The 19,443-nt window shown below is 40.6% G+C and overlaps 1 protein-coding gene across 35 annotated transcripts in view; it reads right to left on the bottom strand.

Annotated features, from left to right (window-relative positions):
- The window catches only part of ARPP21 (cAMP regulated phosphoprotein 21), a 167,171-nt gene that overhangs the window by 113,040 nt on the left and 34,688 nt on the right, over window positions 1-19,443 (bottom strand). For 34 of the 35 annotated variants that reach the window (XR_014250494.1, XR_014250495.1, XR_014250496.1 and 31 more), the window contains exons 2-5: window positions 4,181-4,354; window positions 2,316-2,482; window positions 1,278-1,319; window positions 201-290 (exon numbers count right to left, since the gene is read on the bottom strand). Coding sequence is in view for 31 of the 35 variants with exons in the window: in XM_082411819.1 (XP_082267945.1) it covers window positions 201-290; window positions 1,278-1,319; window positions 2,316-2,444 (261 nt within the window). In the remaining 4 variants the exon portion in view is untranslated. Of the gene's footprint in view, window positions 1-200; window positions 291-1,277; window positions 1,320-2,315; window positions 2,483-4,180; window positions 4,355-4,439; window positions 16,265-19,443 lie in introns of those variants that run through there. The other variant, XM_082411830.1, reaches the window with a different exon arrangement.

The raw sequence follows: 19,443 nt of genomic DNA, 5'->3' as shown, positions 1-19,443 counted from the left end.
GAAAAAAACAAACGTAATACTTTGTGACAAACTGTTCAACTAATATAGAATGTCTCAGAAACAGAGGATGAAGCCAGAAGACTTTTTCCTTCTTGAACTGTTTTTTGCTCCCCCAAAACACTATTTAATGCCAAATTAATACTCATGCACACAAAGGTAGATCCCGTTCATGCAGTGATCCATAATGACAGGGGGTATACCTGGTCCTGAAGACTTTCCCCTCCTGGTCTGGCTGAGGATTCTTCACAGACAGCAAGGCTGCGAGTCAGTTTACCTTTCCCTGCTCCTGACTGGGAAGGGAAAAGAAACGAGAAGGAAAGGAAAATAAAGAAAAAAACCCCAGGAAATATCCTCAGGCTGTCGAATCATCTCCACCTTCTCTGGACATTCCCAAATCAGAGTTTTAAAAGCAAGCTTCAAATCCACTGCTCAGTGCTGTCTACAATGGCTCCAAGCATCACACCCCTGTGTTGATGGGGATGCAGTGTCTACACTGGCTTAAAGCATCGGACCGCTGTGCTGATGGAGATGCAGGTGGAGGAGAATGTGGAAAGATGAATTTAACGAACATGCCTAGCAAACTGTGCCCATCACACTGGAAACATACAAAGAATGAATTGCTGCCTTTTCATGAAAGTACAAGGAGAAAAAGACAACACAAATTAATTTCTACTAAAACTGGGTTTGGAAGTGATTTGACTGAGAAGATGTTTTAAAAGTTGAAGATTGTGTCCTAAACACCAGAACCTGTTTACTTCAAGACAGAAACTAATTAGACAGGCTAAAACATCTCCCCCAAACTTGATTTAAAATGAAAAGAAAACAAGCAGCTATTTGTTTGTAAAGCACTGTCAAGTCTGCCAGGATCAAATATATACACTGCAGCTATGTGAACCCTAAATGCTCTAATTAAAAAGCCTATAGAGGGACTTCCCTGGCAGTCCAGTGGTTAAGACTTCGCCTTCCAATGTAGGGGGTGCAGGTTCGTTCCCTGGTCAGGGAGCTAAGATCCCACATACCTTGTGGCCAAAAAACCAAAACATAAAACAGAATTCAATGAAGACTTTAAAAATGGTCCACATCAAAAAAAAAACAAAAAAAAAGCACATAGAGCGGGAAGGAAAGAGAGGCATCAACACGATCCCATTAAATGCAGGCAGCACCGGTGCAGCCAAGATCCACATACAGCCATGTGAATCGTTGGCAAATCCTCTAACCCTGATGTTAAGTCACATGCAACCATGATATCAGGTCAATGTAGAATTCCAGAACCCTACCTTGGATTTTCTTCTCTCTTGGTTCTGAGCCGCCAGTTGCCTCTGTATGTTAGAAACAAAATAAAACAAACAAACAAACAAACAAACAGTTCACCAACAACCAGGAGAGGGGAGGGGGGAGAAGGAGAGAAAAAGATGTCACCAGAGTTGAAAAATCAAGAACAACAGCAACAAGGTATTATAACCATCGGGGAGGACTGCCCCAGCTCTTGCTCCGCCAAACTTTTGACCATTTAGCTTTTCTCGTTCCCTCCTTACAGCAGCTCCTGGGGAGGGGAAAAGCCGGCCTTGAAGGCTTTTGGCCATTATGCTGTTATCAGCCTCTGCTCCCTTTTTATATAAAAAGAGTTAACACTTTTGTAGTTTGGTTTAAAGAAAATCAATACAGGTTATTTGCAAGTACAGTTTGTTTTCCTTCTACCAAATCTCCTTCTCTCATAAATCATGAGAGTATTTAATCATATCACTTTTTCAGTACCGTCAATCATTCCCAAACTTCCCCCTACCCCTTCTAGAGCATTCTTTCTCTCTCTCTCTCTGGCTGGGAATTCTAGGCTTTTCTGCTAATAAGAATCGAAGCTTAGCCTGCCCAGGAAGGTCAACAGAGCTCATGTCTTTGATTTTTCTTAGTCTATCATGAGCTGTATTCCGCAGACTACAAACCCATTTTTATAACTCAGCTAGTGTAAAGCTGCCTCAGGAGAAGTCCTCCACAAACTCCTTGAGGTGATCTGGAAATTAATACGGAGAAGCTGTGGGCAAATTCAGTCATTAAATATGTTCTTTGGATTTTTTTTTTTTCATTTCAAAGGACATTTTGACCAGAATGCACTGTTTGGTCAGAAAAAAAAAAGACTAATAATTGGGAAAGGAGAAGATTCGTTTTATGGATTTTCTATTTATTTTACTAGTCAAACTCTTTACAAGCAAAAAAAACCCCAAACCTTCAGAATATCTTCAAAATGAAAGAAATGCACACAGTGCAAAATGAAAGGGATGCACACAGTGGTATGAGAAATGGGATTTCTCCAGGCTCACCTGTAATTCCAGTTTTTCCTCCTCGTCCAGACTTTCGGATTTAACCACGCCATTCTCTGGAGTGGCCGTCTCCTGCTCAGGCCCGCCTTCCTCCACTATGGTCTGATTCAGGTCTCCTGGCTCAGACATTCTCCCAGATGCAAATTAAAATAACAAGATTTGACACCCTACAAGGTTAAGACATCAGAAAGCATTGTCAGCACAGGGTGAAGTCTTGACCATTATTCTTGAGATATTTGATTTCTCCCTTTGTACTCAAATTCAAATAAGCAACTCCAGCCTCCCTGACAATTTTATACAAAAGGAGAATAAAACAAGATCAAATCAAGTACCCAAGACAAACACAAGAGGCAGATTCAGTTGCCCTGTCCACGCCCCTCCAAACACATACACATGCTCTTGTGAATACACCTTGCCGTCAAGGTGGATCAATACATCTTAAAATGAGACATGAAAGTCCCACACATCTCCCGGTCCCTATGCTCCTCTACAAAGTAGAAGCAAAAGAAGAAGAGAGTATCTCCCCAACTCTGCCTCCACTTCTGAGTCGGGAGGTGGTACTGGGTTCTGCAGCATCTCTAAGATGACTCATAAATCATTTGCAAATTTCAACCCCAGACGTACCTTCCTGGGTATAAGGGATTCAGTACACTCTACAAGGGGCAGAAGTCAATGTAAGAGGTAATAATTAAGTATACATATAGGATCTAAATTTGGCAATAAACCTTTCAGGAACGATAGTTTCAGGCTTCAAAGTGACAGTGACATCGTTAGAAGCAGAAGCCCTCCCCAAGCCCTGTCGGTGGCTGATGCTGCAGAGATTCTGCAGAAGGAAGCTATCACAACTGAACTCCGATGCTCCAGGCTCACAAGAGACGGCTACACAGACACTGGAAATGGCTTTTCAAAGTGTAAGACTGTTATTAGTATTTTTTTCTCCCTTCTTCCGTAAAGCCCTGACGCTTCCCCTTCTGATGTGCCGTCAAAGGGGGCTCCTGAATAATTTATCATTTACTTCCTCCTCAATTCTTTTTTTAAGAAAAACAAGAAAGAAGGAGAGAAAAGAAGGAAGGAGGAAAAGAAAGAAGAAAAGAGAGGAAGGAAGGAGAAAGAAAAATAGAGAAAGACCCTGTAGCCTAGAAAGTCAGTTTTTTTCACAAAAATTCCCAAGTAATGACTGCCCTGTTCCTAGTCATTACAATGGTAACTATTACTGGACAAATCAGTGTCTTGATATGTTTCTCTGGGAGTGTTTATCATTTACTAGTTCAGTAACTTTATTTCCAACTGGACATAGGAAGCACGAGAAAAATCTAAAACGCAGTAATTTCTGTTGCAAATTTGCTAAGACCTACCATGACAGGACAAGCTCACTTGGCAAAGGATTGTGGGAATGGAAAAGGTAGTTTTCCTCAAGGATGGTACTTGGAGTCTGTGAGGGCCTGGTGAGCAAGGCTCTTAGGTTTGGGGAGGTTTGAGGATATCCATTCAGTGTATCTGACAGATCTCTCGTATTTCAGTGACACCGGGGATGTGTGTAGTTAACCAAACAAAAAGTTCTGTTTCCCAGTAGCAAATAGTTTGTTTCTCAATGTACTGAGTGGGGGGAGGAGATGGGACTTCTGTTGCCCTAACTTTTTTTCCAGAGGGTTTCAATAAAAAACAGACTGTGGCCAGCTTTAAAAAAAAAAAAAAAAAAGAACAAATTGAGCTCTAATTTTACAAACACTAAGGCAGTTGAATCCCTGATACAGATCCTGTCTGTTTTGGTTGCCTTTCATGAACTGTTTTATGCAAACAGGCGTATTTATAGAATGAGAAAAATATACAGATGAGATGACAGCCATCTGATGACAGCCCTTTACCTTTTGCGCAGAATTTCTGCTGTCGGTCTTGGCGACTTACGAGCGGCTTCTGTCCTTCTACGCCGGGAAAATCCACACGAGGGATCAGAGACAGCGGGAGTCCCATGTCCCCATTAACAGTTCAAAACGCCCATCTCCATGCGATTCCCTTACACAGCCTGACACATCATCCACCTGAAAAAAGACGAAAAGTCAATAGTCACAATAACTGCAATAACCATGGTAAGGGTGAGGGACGAAATAAGACTGGGTTTCTAACACTATGACCGGCCTCCAGCAAATCACGTTCACGGCTTGATCCACTCCACCTGTCCCGAGCTGCCTGCTTCTTCTCTAATGAAGGCTACAGCCGGCTGTTCAAGTCAGAGCGGCACCCACGCAACGAGCTAAAATTAACAATTGCATTATGCACCGAAGATTACTCACTTCAATTTTAACCTTTTTTAGTGAAATCTCGCACTTTATATTAAAAAAAAAAAAAAAAAAAACAAGCTTGTGTGTTTGCCTCCATGACAATCCAGATCACCTATGAGCAAAAGTCTTGCCTCCTTTTTTAACCAAAGCTTTTGTCTTAATTATAGATCAATATAATCTCCTTGAGTGCTGTTCCTGTGACTCTTTTCTTCTGAAAGTTATCCTAAGAAGGCATACTGAAAGATTTTTGACTTAATGAGGCATTAGCTATAAAAGTGAAAAAAACAAAGAAAGAAAAAAGAAAACTTTCACAGTGGTATTGTTGAGAGAGCTCTTTCCTCTCCACTGACAGTTTGAGAAGAAGAATTCCGAATATTCTCTTCGCTCTGTGAGCATCATTTACCCGCCACCTACCGGCCCCTCCCCATCAGGACTGCCACCGTCAGCTGGGCATTCTGTTTGACAGCAAAGCAACACTGTCAGAGGGATTCAACAGATTTGCAAACTTTGAGCCTGTTGAAAGCAATCCCTGCTGTAACGTGCACTTTCTTTTTCTCACAACTCCTGCAGGAGCAGCGGCAAATACAGCTTGAATGCAAACAGAGAGACGGATTCCTAATAACGTTTGCCAAAACCAAGCTGTATCTCTCTCCCTTTGCTGCAACTCTACCCTGGCGCACATCTGCTAAATCCAACAGCCTGCGCACGTGTTCCACCGTATACCCGACTTTGGAAACACTAAATGCATCTCAGTTATTTACTCTGAAGTTTAGAAACTCTCTCTGCCTCCCCCTCGCTGCCCCCTCCCTAGTTGACATGAGCACAGCTGGTTCCTTATCGGATTTTACTGCAGCTTTATTAACAGCCTACTGGGTTACGACACCATTTGCTGTGTAAGAGGAAAACAACTGTTGAAAATTCAATCGCTTATACAGTCAATAATTTCTAGCTTTATTTATGTCTTATTAAAATGGATACTTCGGCTGTAAAAAGTTTCTTTTGTCGTTAAAAATTATATAACTGTTGCGAAGGAAACATGAATTTAGGGACCAAATGCATTGCTCATCAACAGTAATTTTAATTTCTCAATTTTTATCAGTTTCACATAATGAACACTTGATACTAAATAGAAGTCAACATGCCTTAAAATTAGGATCTATTTAAGTAACCAGCTCAATATCTAACATGTCTTAGAACAGGCACCCGTGATGGATGGATTTACCAAATGCTTTTTGGATTCTGTTTTCCTTTTCCCAAAGAAAATGAAGTTATCAACGATCACCGCAGCCTTCCTGTCTCCTTTCTCTGATGCTCCTATTTGTACAGCGGTGGTTAATCCAGCAGGTGAAATGGCCATGCAGTTTTCAAATCTAAGCCTTAGATGCCTTATTCCAGCCCCAGTAGGTGGATGCAAGATATAATTCTTTCCACGAAGAAAGAACAAACTGATATTCACGTAACCATCTCAAAGCGTGAACAGCCTGGATATATGTGCATGCGTAATTACCAGGACACGTTTGGAAATAGCACTGTGCTCTAAAGCCAGTGAGGTATTATTCTTGCATCCCTGAATCATAAAGTCATCATCCACCAAGATAAAAGAGAATATGGGCATATGGGAACTAGCAGGGAGGAACATATGGATCACAAATATTTTTGTAACTGATTAAAACTGTTCTCTTTGCTAAGAAAGCAGTGCCAGGAAATCAACCCTAGTCCAGCTTTCTGTTCCCCAAACTAACCCGACTCTTCCACTGCTATTTAATCTTCATTTGTCCCAATTTCTCCCATTTTTCACAAAGAAGCAAAACCATGTCTAACAAATATGTTTTATCCAACATTTGGTTAATAGATATCCTGGCCAAGTGTCAATTGTTATGGTTGGAGGTGGGGAGGGAGAAAAAGGAGACTCTATACAAATGCACAAAATAAAAGTCACTGCAGTTCTTTCAGTGGAAATAATATTTTAACCACAGTTTAGGGGGTGATATTGAGGAAAGGCAGGCAATAAGTAAGCTATAGGAAATTGATCAACGGTGTTGTCAGCTATTTACAGTGAGGAAAATGAGTAAAATAACGACCATTTTAGATTATGTTGTTTCTTATTTTTTTGGCTGACTTTAGAGTTGCATATAGTAGCAACTGGGTTTGTGGGGATGAGAAAGAGAGGGCGAGAGGAGAGAAGCACCGTGCAAAAGACCAAATATTCTGTCTTTCATCATCATCAACAAAATAAGCATGTCCTAATTGTGTGCGCACATGTGTGTGTGTGTGTGTTACATATATTAATCACTGGGCTGTCATGTGGAGAAAGAAAGCTTGGGGTTTGATTCAAATTCCAGCAGTGATTTAGTTCTCAGAGGATATCTAAAATGGGACATTAAATTCTATTAGCAAGTTGGGAGGGCCACTTTATTAGTCACTTTTGTCACAATCCTTCTACACAAAATTAGCAGAGGATGACTAATCTTATCCTCAATCAGTATAGGTACTTTATGATGAGACAACACAATCAAGATTTACTCATCTGAACAATTGAAATGTTTTTCCCTTATGCACCGTTTCTTCTTTTTTTAGCTAGTCACAGTTCTGCAAATGTAAGCCACTAGCAATCTGTGATATTAGTGATCTGTCAGTTTGCTGCATATGGTATTTAAATGCTGCAACCCCTTATCAACCAGACAACCCCAGTCTCAAAACAGTTATTCTGTTAAAGTTAAAAGAGTTAGTTTGAACGTGTAAGATTAAGTTTAAAGACTTAAAAAACAAAAAAAAGAGAGAAGAAAAGTAATTGGAGGGCTTCCCTAGTGGCTCTGCAACAAGAGAGGCCACCGGAATGAGAAGCCTGCGCACTGCAATGAAGAGTAGCCCCAGCTTGACACAACTAGAGAAAGCCTGCACGCAGCAACAAAGACCCAAAATGCAGCCAGAAAGAAAGGAAGGAAGGAAGGAAGGAAGGAAGGAAGGAAGGAAGGAAGGAAGGAAGGAAGAAAGAAAGAAAGAAAGAAGGAAAGAAAGAAAGAAAGAAAGAAAGAAAGAAAGAAAGAAAGAAAGAAAGAAAGAAAGAAAGAAGGAAAGAAAGAAAGAAAGAAAAGAGAAGTAATTGGAATGTAATCCTTTCAGAAATGAGAGCAACCATGGCATTATGGCATGAATAGAACATATGGACTAATACCTTCAGCAAGCTTGAAAATTTCCCCAGGTAACAGAAAAACATCAATACGAGAATTTCACATAAGTTTACTTTCCAAAGAAAAATGTCTCCTTCAATACATGTATAAGAAATACCCAACCAGGAGTTCTACCCTTTCATTAAACTCTTTTTGGTCAACTCAATGCACAGGCATTCTGTAAAATTCTTGAACCACCATGCAAATGCCAAAGTGATCAGACAACTGTTTTGGAGGAAGAACCTAGGAGGATATTTAAGAAAAGGAATTTTCATACTAGGGGTTTAAAGGTAGAAGTATTTTACATGAATATTCTTATTTCAACTTTGATAGCTAGGCAGTTTATAAACATACAGTAACTCATATGTAGAATATCACTTTTTCTTCCTTATTATTATAGCAAATTGGACACAAACATAACCTACATCAACATTTAGCAGACTTCAGTAATGGAAAAAACTGATGTCAAAGCTTTGGACATAAGAACAGCCCCACAATAATCACAAGTGTCTTTAAAAATAAGAGAGGTCTGATCTCGGTAAAAACATCTGAAGGAAAAAGGCCAATGTTTCAATTCTTCACTTTTATAACAACTGTTTACGGAATCTCTACCACCTGCAAGGATGCTCTAACACAATCTTAAAAAAATCCTCTTTTTTTTCAAAAAAATAAAATAAGATAAAAGTTAAATACTTCTAATGGATCCACATGAAAAATTTTAAAGATGGGTTAAACAATTTTATCTTCATCATCCTTTTCTTGATTATTCATGAACTGGAAAATAAAGATGACTTCTGCTTTTATAATTCTTAAATGTTTTCTCAGTGTATTTCAAAGAAAGACATAAACTTGGGAGAAGTAAATAATGTACTGGGTCCCATAATAAATATTTGGATATCCCCATAGAGTAAACTAATTGATGAAAGTAATAAAGTGAAATGTAGCAGGGACGGACAAAAGATCTTACATTTGGGTTCTAAAAAATAGTTGCATAATTTGCAATTTTTAGTTTAGACAAGAGAAGACTTAGGGAGGACAAAATAGCTATTTTCTAATGCTATTTTAAAACATATTCAGAGAACAAGGAATTGGCCTTACTTGGTGTTGCTTCAAAAGTTAGCACTAGGAAAAAAAACCAAGAACCTACCTTTCTAAACATAGAACTACCATATGACCCAGTAATTCAACTCCAAAATATACATCCAAGAAAATGGAAAGCAGGGACTAGAAGAGAGATTTGTACACCAATGTTCATGGCAGCATTATTCACAGTGGCCAAAAGGTATCCATCAGCAGATGAATGAATAAACAAAATGTGGTATATACATACAATGGAATATTATTCAGCCTTAAAAAGGAATGGAATTCTGATACATGTTACAACATGTATGGACTTTAAAAATATTATTCTTAGTAAAATAAGTCAGACAGAGAAGAACAAAGATGGTATGATTCTGCTTTTATGAAGTACCTAGAACAGGCAAATTTATAGAGACAGAAAGTAGAAGGGAGGCTACCAGGAGCCGGAGGTAAGGAAGCAAGGAGTTGTTGTTTAATTGGTTTTTGTTGGGGATGATTAAAAAGTTGTGGGTAGGGCTTCCCTGGTGGCGCAGTGGTTGAGAATCTGCCTGCCAACGTAGGGGACAAGGGTTCGAGCCCTGGTCTGGGAAGATCCCACATGCCGCGGAGAAACTAGGCCCGTGAGCCACAACTACTGAGCCTGCGCGTCTGGAGCCTGTGCTCCGGAACAAGAGAGGCCGCGATAGTGAGAGGCCCACGCACCGCGATGAAGAGTGGCCCCCACTTGCCGCAACTAGAGAAAGCCCTCACACAGAAACGAAGACCCAACACAGCCAAAAATAAATAAATAAATAAATAAAAGAGTAAGGGTCACTGACTTTAAACAAAAAAAAAGTTGTGGGTACAGATGTGATGGTTACACAGTTTAATGCCACTTAATTGTACACTTCGGAATGGCTAAAATGATAAATATTATATTATGTATATTTTGTCACAATAAAAGAACCTAAAAAACTTTTTTCTTCTTGAATATGATAAAAATGAAAAATAGACAAATCAATATACATACAAACAGATCAAAGGCAGAAAATGATAGTACAAGAGAGGAACTGGCCTACTTTACAAAACTGCTTCTGGTGTATTGATAACACATACACAGAAAGACAAGTGTGGTGGATGTAACCTGCCTTGGTTTGTACTGATTCAAATAGGTACCCAATAAAGGGGACCATCCTCCTCCTCCTCCTCCTCCTCATCTTAGCAATCCCATCTTTGGCAAGATAAGCTCTGCTATTTAACCATCCAATGTGGACACTGCAAGAATAAAAGGTTAGGATGCAGTGATGTGCAGAGAATTTTCTGCTGCACCTCTACTAGAATCAGTGCATGTTTGGCCAGTGTGTCCTTATCCACAAAAGGTAACAACAGAAACCACTTCTAACTGCACAAGACAACTCTGGGCGCATCTTAGTGCAATACAAACATCAGCCGTCAATCATCTGAATGAGAGAGCTGCAGGTAATGGAGCAGCTGATCAGCAGCTTTGTCACATCACTGACTCAGTATTTTGCATATTTTTTTATTGCAGATAAGGAGAGTTTTCTGACCACAATCAATGCCACAGAGAACAGGGCCAGTGGCCCCGCTGCCATGTTAGAAAACAATCCGAGGGCTTCCCTGGTGGCACAGTGGCTGGGAATCTGCCTGCCAATGCAGGGGACATGGGTTCGAGCCCTGGTCTGGGAAGATCCCACATGCTGCGGAGCTACTAGGCCCGTGAGCCACAACTACTGAGCCTGCGCGTCTGGAGCCTGTGCTCCGCAACAAGAGAGGCCGCGATAGTGAGAGGCCTGCGCACTGCGATGAAGAATGGCCCCCGCTCGCCGCAACTAGAGAAAGCCCTCACACAGAAACGAAGACCCAACACAGCCAAAAAAAAAAAAAAAAAAAAAACATCAGAGACTGAGAAAACACTGAGGCTTGTCTGGGTTTGACTGGGTGACCCCTGGGGCCAGTCCCAGGATTTTAAAATAGCCTCAACTTTCATAAGCCATGCAGGCTAATCACCACCTTATGTTTCCTGCCTCAATCTGTTAAGAGTCTAGGTATGATTTATCCATACACAGGGAAGCATCACCAACCTCCAGCCATGTGCAAACTTAAAAAAAAAAAAAAAAAGTACCCAGAGAACCACAGCCCTGCAAAGAACCTTGAAATCAGCTAGTCTAGCTGATATTAAATCCAGTGACTTGCAGAAGATCCACAAACACACAGCGGCAGAGCTGGGTCAAAAACATTGTCATTTTAACTGGGGATCAGAGCTCTTTTTAAAACTCCGTGTTCCTCTAGTGACCTGGGGCTCTATTAGAAATATAGACGAGGCTTATCTAATCTGTGCAATTAGTTCCCGGGATATTGTGAGAGACACCCACACATTGTTTTTCCCTAGACCACCATTGCCCTTCCTGTCGCATGAGCCAGCAAATACTGCCCAGAAACTTCATGAACAGTTTGTCTGATAATGGTATGTGTGTCTCTTTCCCGATTTTATCCCTAATATTTTATGGACACGTGGGTTTCTAGACATTGTGCTTCGTCTTTTTCTTTGAAACTCCTGAAAGCCCATAAGCCATAGTCATCAGAATGACTTCAAGGTACCTGCTAGTTATCTGCCCAGTTTCCTCTTTCACTTCTAGAACTCATGGTACCTGTCTTTCCAGAAGCCATACAGAAAATCACATGCCTGCAAGATTCCCAGATAAAGTGTGCCCAGGGTTTTCAGAAAGCATTATACTTTTTTTTTTTTTTTAATGTGGAACAATGAATTTGAATTTACTGGTGCCAGAACACATGTAACATTTAGAAATGAGCGTCTCCCTAATGTTTAAGCAAAGAGCCAGAATCTCCCACTTGGGAAGTTGCTTTTTTATTCCAAGTGTAACTAAAACAAATTTTCTGGGAACGTAAATAACACTGCTGGGATCTTGTTGCTGATGATACCATATAACTTTGTTCAAACAAAAATGTTTCTAAATAGTTAGATCTTCCAGGAATCTCACCAAGTCACACACTTATCCTAAGTATTTCCCTTGGTATCACTGTACCATGATTTCCTGGGACAAACAACACTATTTCAGAGAAGGGAGGGGGGATGATCAATTGAAATGATACTTTTGCTTGAGCATTATTAATCTCACAGATGTCAGAACTTCTGTATTCTCCACTCAGTTCAATTCAGTTCAATGCAATATTTTAAGATGTCCTCTTTCGGAGGATCTGGATGCCAAGAATATAATCCATTATTTATGTTCAGTTATGTATACTGGAGACACCTTGTAATGGAACAAGGATTTATCACAAATGCATATTTTCAACTCTGGCTTAAAGAATTCAAAACTATAAAAATTCATCATGAAGAGAAAAGGCACTTCAAAAAAAGGGTGGGGAGAAATACTAATTTTATTCAGCGTATCTGATGTGAACTCTTTTGTCCTTTATTCCTACAAGAAGTGAAAGAAGAATCTGTCATTTCAAAAGCAATGAAACTTAACAAATGTGATGCAGTTATAGGTGCCACAGGGCGAGCTAAATGTGTGTGTCATTAAAACCTTTCTTGCAGAAAAGAAGAAAGGAAGAGACATTTAGATAAAATGAGTAAAAGCAAAGATAAATCGATAAATTGCTATTCTGTCAGTTTTTGAAATGGCGATAAGATTCGTGTTCTATCTATATATAAACTGGGAAAGATAAGAGGTTTTCACGGCCACGATGTCTTTGTTTTCCCTTATGTCAAGGCGTATTACTTGGTGCCACAGCCTGTGAATATTTCACGCCTTAAGGTTGCCTTTTCAGAATTATTACTAGCTAACATCATCACTAAATCTAATCAAAGTGAATCAACATAGAAGTTTAAATTACCCACCCAGGACCTTAGCTCTGCCTCCTTCCACCCCCCTACAACAGCAGAAGAATGGAAAGATTTTCAAGGGGAGCAAAAGAATTGAAGGATGTTCCCCCAAAATAAAAAGCCCAAGTGTGGGTCTTAAGGGTCTATGACCACAGGAGGCGAGTTCTACATCCAAAAGGGAGGGAGAGAGGCAGGAGAGAGAGATTTACCAGAAACGGATGTCTGCTGCCATCCCAAGTATAGCAGGGGGAATTTCAGGAGATTCGGGAACAAAGGGAGTTTTAGTTCTGTCGGGTGACTCTGGGCTACAATTGTGTGTTAATATATTGATAGCAAGCTCTTTCTACAAGATCCAACAACTACACCAATAAATGCTTTTAGTATTTACTTCCACATGGGCGATTTTGGAATGAGTGTTTTCCATAGATTATTACATTTTATCCTCATATCAACTGCACTATTTGTTGCTAACCTATAGTGGGCAAAACAACACGCCTACTTATCTTGTCTCTTTAGTGCTAGGGCAGCTGGCTATTGGCTACTTCGATCACTGAAATCCCCAGATCTTAGACACTCAGATAAGTCACCCTTTAACAAGGCTCAATATTTGAACCAAGTAGTAAAAATCATTCTCCCCCCCACTATTACATAAGCTACACAACGATGGATATTTGTGCCTGGTTAGTTTACCTCTGTATTAACTCAGTGTTGAGAACAGTGCCTGACACACAGCAGGACCTGTTGTCACTGTACTATTTTTTTCTGCTTCCTTCAACCCCAAAAAGCCAAGGCATCTAACCACCCAGAGACCTATTAACCAATGTGGCAAGGTTAAGGGAAAACGCCCAACAGCCACTAATAGGGCAAAACCATGACATGCTTCTGGATGGGAGGGTCTCAAGAGGGCTTTGGTCTGACTGAGCTCTGTGTATCTGTGATAATGGGCAGTCCATTCAGAGAGAGAGAGTCCAAGCTTACCTAGAGAGCACCTACACTTGTGTGGCCTTTTGGATAGGACACTAGAGAAAGGAAAGAGACGGTGCTTGTCCCCGGGGACAGCTAACAACCCAACTAGAGAATTCAGCGGACAAAGAGATTTGAGAGCAAAGCAATCCCATCCAGAGGACTAAAGCATACAATACAAAAATGCACACCACTGGGGCTTCCCTGGTGGCGCAGTGGTTGAGAATCTGCCTGCCAATGCAGGGGACATGGGTTCGAGCCCTGGTCTGGGAAGATCCCACATGCCGCGGAGCAACTAGGCCCGTGAGCCACAACTACTGAGCCTGCGCGTCTGGAGCCTGTGCTCCGCAACAAGCGAGGCCGCGATAGTGAAAGGCCCGCGCACCGTGATGAAGAGTGGCCCCCGCTTGCTGCAACTAGGGAAAGCCCTCGCACAGAAACGAAGACCCAACACAGCCAAAAATAAATAAATTAATTAACTAGTTAAAAAAAAAAAATGAGGTTGATGACAATTCCAACCACACGGGTTTGTCATGATTAAATGAATTAATTAAAAAAAAAAATGCACACCACTGCCAACCTTAGACCTAACGTTTCCTCAAAGTCTTCTATTCACAAAGGCTAATTTGAATGCAATCTTAAGGGAACTAATAGATATAAGTGACAGAAAACAGACAATGGGCAGACGTTTTCATTAGATAAAAGGAAAGCATGGATACCTTGAACTGAAGACTCACATGCAGGTGAGTTTCTTTAGGTCCTTGATAGTGTCTGAGTTTTCATGAAAATGACGGCATCCAACAAATGTATGATTTATTACAATTAAACTGGCCAGACAGTTAGGCCTTGCTCACATTTCCAGACTAAAAACAAATACAGAGGGCTTCCCTGGTGGCGCAGTGGTTGAGAATCTGCCTGCTAATGCAGGGGACATGGGTTTGAGCCCTGGTCTGGGAAGATCCCACATGCCACGGAGCAACTGAGCCCGTGAGCCACAACTGCTGAGCCTGCGCGTCTGGAGCCTGTGCCCTGCAACGGGAGGGGTCGCGATAGTGAGAGGCCCGCGCGCCGCGATGAAGAGTGGCCCCCGCTTGCCGCAACTGGAGAAAGACCTCGCACGAAACAAAGACCCAACACAGCTAAGAACATAAATAAATAAATAAAGTAGCTATTAATAAAAAAAAATAAAAAAAAAAATACAGAAGTAGTGCCTCTCTTCTAAACTCCATTTTTTCAGTTATTACATCGAGTTTCTTCCATTGAGTCTCATCCAGTGCTCACTTCATCAGGACCCTCACCTGTGTCATCTGGCCTCTCAGGATGACATGCCCCCACTGCAGTGCAATGGTGCTCACCTCACATAGAGGAGGATAATATATCTACATCCTACCGGCCATCTCTGCCCCTTCTTGAATGCGGGGAACTTTTTTCCTCTTCTGTTTTTCCTCTTTCTCTACGCTGCCTAGTACAGCACGACACAAAATTCCATACTGACACCCCTGCAAACACAGTCATGAAAACCAGAAAGCCACTGGGCTGAGATCAACAGATTTGCTAGAGAAGAACATAAGTGTTCAATAAATAATTCCTACTATCCTCAGACTTCCTTGGAGAAGATGCACTTGAAATGTAGGATACATGAATTAATTTGACATCCGCATGTTTTTGGTTTTAATGGCTAGCAACACGGTGTTGGAATTTTTCCTCACCACAATGAAATCTCTAGAAAGACTATTTAAATTGTAGATGTGGGAGAGTAAGTTAACAACAAAACCACCAAAGGATGTTCAGGAATGCACTGCAGGAAAAGAGTCTGCATTTGGGACCTCAAGTGCTGCAGAAAGTGATGGGAAAACATTTCCTGCGATGCTTCCTTTTCTTGAAAAGAAGGGAAACAGGCAGGGAGTGAAACCTCTGTGGCTTCAGAGACAGGACTTACAGAGACTCAGGGAGAACAAATGTCTAGGAAGAGAAGGCAAATACGCAATATGGTGTCTCAAAGCCTTTACTTCTAAGCCATCAAGGGTTTGGCTTGTTTTAGGATCCTGCTTTAAATATAAACCATCTAAAGCATTCCAGGTGGTGAACATGGGTGTGAGAATGACTCTAAATTCCCTGGACAGAGGGCTCTTGGACCAGTGTCTCTGGGACCATGGATAATGCCTCACACACAGCAAGAACACAATCTGTACCAATTTGCCGGGAGGAGAAATGGATATATTCCTGGGAGGGAAACATTTTCAGGAAACTTACAACACATCGGTGGAACAGAATCTGTTTCTTTGCCAGGTGTCCCAGGACTCACCCGGCAGGTAATTTCCTACTTAAGACATATAAATGGGCATGTGCGTGCTCCCCCAGGTCTGGGGCCACCTATGGCAATGCTGATTAAACCCAAGATGCCCTGCTTGCAAAGTCACCTACAGGGAGCTGTGGTCGGTCACTTGAAAGACAGGGGCTGCCGTTTAAAGTTGGCCTGTGTGCCACCATTCAATGTCACAACTGCAATCACATGACCACTGTGTACCTCAAAAGCTTGGCCAGACACCCATGACCTCTCCCCCGCTCCCTGCCCCAAGCCTGACCTCAAAGCTTTTATTTATTTATTTTTTTAAAGAAAACATTCTTGCTTTAAGGGACTGTTAGAGAGTTAGTTGCATTCGAGACTGCAGTATTTTGCAGGTGAATGCCTTCTACTTTGAGGGACTTTCCTATTGGGATGCTCCCTGTTCAAACCTTCCAACGAGTCCCTTCGATCCAGAGAAGCCCAGGGAAAACAGGTGTGTGCTTTTTAAAATTCTCTATATTTTAAAATATCTAATACATTTGGATAATCTTACAAAACTATGCGCTGCTGTAAGCTCTGTGAGTTAATAGAGCCTGCTAGAGTTACCTGTCATGGGAAAAAACAGGTTATCAAACCATCTATATAAGGGAACTGGCAGAAATTACTGATGAAATTCACGAGACACATGGTCAGTTTCAACCCAGGTGATGAGAGATGTGGGCCTGAGATCCCAGGGCTGAAGGGTCCCATGACTACTGGAAGAACAGGGTTAAGCTGTATGTAAAAATTCTTTGAGGATTCCTGATGGTGAAGTTGAAGACTTGGGGTCATTCTATTCATGGGGTGTATAATGCTTAAGCTAAGGGTCGGGAAGGGGCTATTAGCTTTGTACATGTGTCGTATGATTAGAACAAAATAGCCTTGAAACACACTTGATTTTCAGAGACTTCAAAAAAAGGGGACTGCGGGTGGACCTAGTGCAAACGGACATTTTATGAAGAAAGACATGAGGCTAATGCACGCACTTCGATATCTCTAAGGTGCAACCTTGAAATTAAAAGTCAGATGGGATGTATTATCCCTGCAACACAGTAGGACAACAGGATTCCTGAAATGGGGGTTGGAAATCTGGTATTGAATCAAAGAACGAAAACCAGCGAAATGAACGAAAACAACTTTTAAACAACAGCTGTTTAAAAGTTTGCAAGACTGTACATCCAAGCCTCAGATGTGGAAATGGCCAGGCTGAAATTATCTGCGAAAGAATCAAATTTATGATTTGATCTATGGTAGAAATGAAACATCTGTCAGTCTTATGTAATGTGTAATATTCAGCTTTTGAGCCACTGGCTTATCTGTGATACCTTCAAGATTTTAAACATAGATAAGAGAAGTCAATAGTTGCATCATAATATATATCAAGGCATGCTCAGAAGTGGAAACATTTTTGTTAGATACGATCTCCTTAATAAAAAGTCCAAGTCGTAAACATGGGGAAAACTATACAGAGGGGAAAAAAACCAAAAATTTTTTTACTCATGACGAAGGAAGGAAGGAAGGGAGGGAAGGAAGGGTGGAAGGGAGGAAGGGAGGAAGGAAGGGAGGAAAGAAAAAGAGGTAAGGAGGAAGGCTGGCAGGCCAGCCCAACTGTCAGAAAAAAATCATCCAAAATTAATATGTGAAAGTAGAACATGGAATATTTGGAGGAATTCATGATGAAGCCTGAAACAAATTTTAATTTTCACAAACAGACTGAAAACTAGGAAGACAAAAAGAGTCATTCACTCATTATTACTAGCATCTAAGCAAAGACAAGATGGTTCATTATTATAGATAAACAGTATGTTAGGAGAGCATTTTTCTGTATTTGTTAAAGTATGGTATATACAAAAAAGGGTTCTATACATCAAACAATTATGTAATTTCACTGAAAAAAAAAGATGTGTAAAGAACATGATTGGATCCTGTTGCCTCACAAATCACGTACATAATGATAAGAAAGGTAATCTGAATCTGTTAGTACCAATGGATTCTAAGCATGTTAACATAAATGACTACTTTTACCCTCAAAAGATATTGTTAGTATCCTAATTTAAATATTAAGATTTAATATATATATGTGTGTGTGTATATGTATGTGTATCTATGTGCATATATGTGTATATATGTATACATATATACACAGAGAGAGAACACACATGTGTGATTTGTACAATCCCAGGTCTTTGAAATCCCTTCTGGTCTGAAACTATCCTTATAACTTGCCTGGGAGTGTTTCTGCTGGAAACTCTGTGGCCTGATCATTCCTATGGGGGGCCTGGTCACACCTGCAGATGCCAATTCCAGGTGAGGCCATAATTTTTCTCAACTTCAGAGACTCCAGAAGGAGAAAGGGGAGAGTGACACAGGGACAGAAACCACTGGCTATTCCCTCCACAGGCCATCCACTGGCTCACCAAGAAGCCAAACTTCAGGAGACTGTGGAAAACTGAAAAGAAGAGCTGCCTGTCTAAATCCTCCCGGCCTGCTGTATCGTGTATACATGAATTCAGTTGGTCAATTCTGGAAAACTTTTGTTTAAAAAAAAAATGCTCTGGTTATAAGCCAAACCTACCCTTATCTCCTGGCTTTCTCTAGACAGAACCTAGTTGAGTGGCCTGGGCTTTACTGCAGACTTTGTGCCCTGGCAACATTCTTAAAAACTGGTAGAAAATTTAGGAATCTTTCTCTTAACACGTATTATGATGCAGCATTTTCACATATTTTATTTTGTCAAAAGTTATGTATGCAAATTAGGAGTAAATTTTTTCTGTTCACTGTTTTTCTTTTCTCTTTAAAACATTATAACTGAATTTGGGGGGCAGGTTTCTTAGTGGATTTTGAAAGACAGTTGCAGCCTTTAAATAAACACTGGAGCAAAAGTTTATTTTCTGACCAGCAATAATGAACTATTGATACTGTATTCACCATGGTCTATATGAAGTGTAGTCTCTACACATCTTAACCTCTCTAAAGATACACATTCATATACACAGAAACACACACACACACACACTCACATCTGGGCTATATATGAAGAATGCAATAAACACAATATTTATTAGAAGTAATATTTACAGTTTCACCACTAAAAAAGGCTTTTAGGTTCTCTTTTATTCCCCCCTTTTTTAGTATAGATATGCTCAGGCAAAAATGAACACTTCTATATTTAAGACTACTCCTCACCCCAAATGGATAAAAACAAATTCAGAGATGGTACAGGCATGCTCCAGTCACCACTACTGGTACCCAGCCACTATACTACCAGTATGTAAAGGTCCTCCTTTTTAAAATCAGTGTCTACTCAAGAATGTATACGCTGTCAAGATGCCTGTTCCATTGCTAGTTTTCAGAGTGCATTATTTAGGAGAAATTTCATTATAAATTACGTTTTTGTGCATTATAAGTTCCCATTTCAGATTAGATATTTTCCTTTAGTTAACTTTAAAAAAATCTTACATAG

Source organism: Balaenoptera physalus (genome assembly GCF_965194825.1).
Source record: "Balaenoptera physalus genome assembly, chromosome: 11".
NCBI classification, from domain to species: domain Eukaryota; kingdom Metazoa; phylum Chordata; class Mammalia; order Artiodactyla; family Balaenopteridae; genus Balaenoptera; species Balaenoptera physalus.
This window is presented reverse-complemented; position numbering and strand designations above follow the sequence as displayed.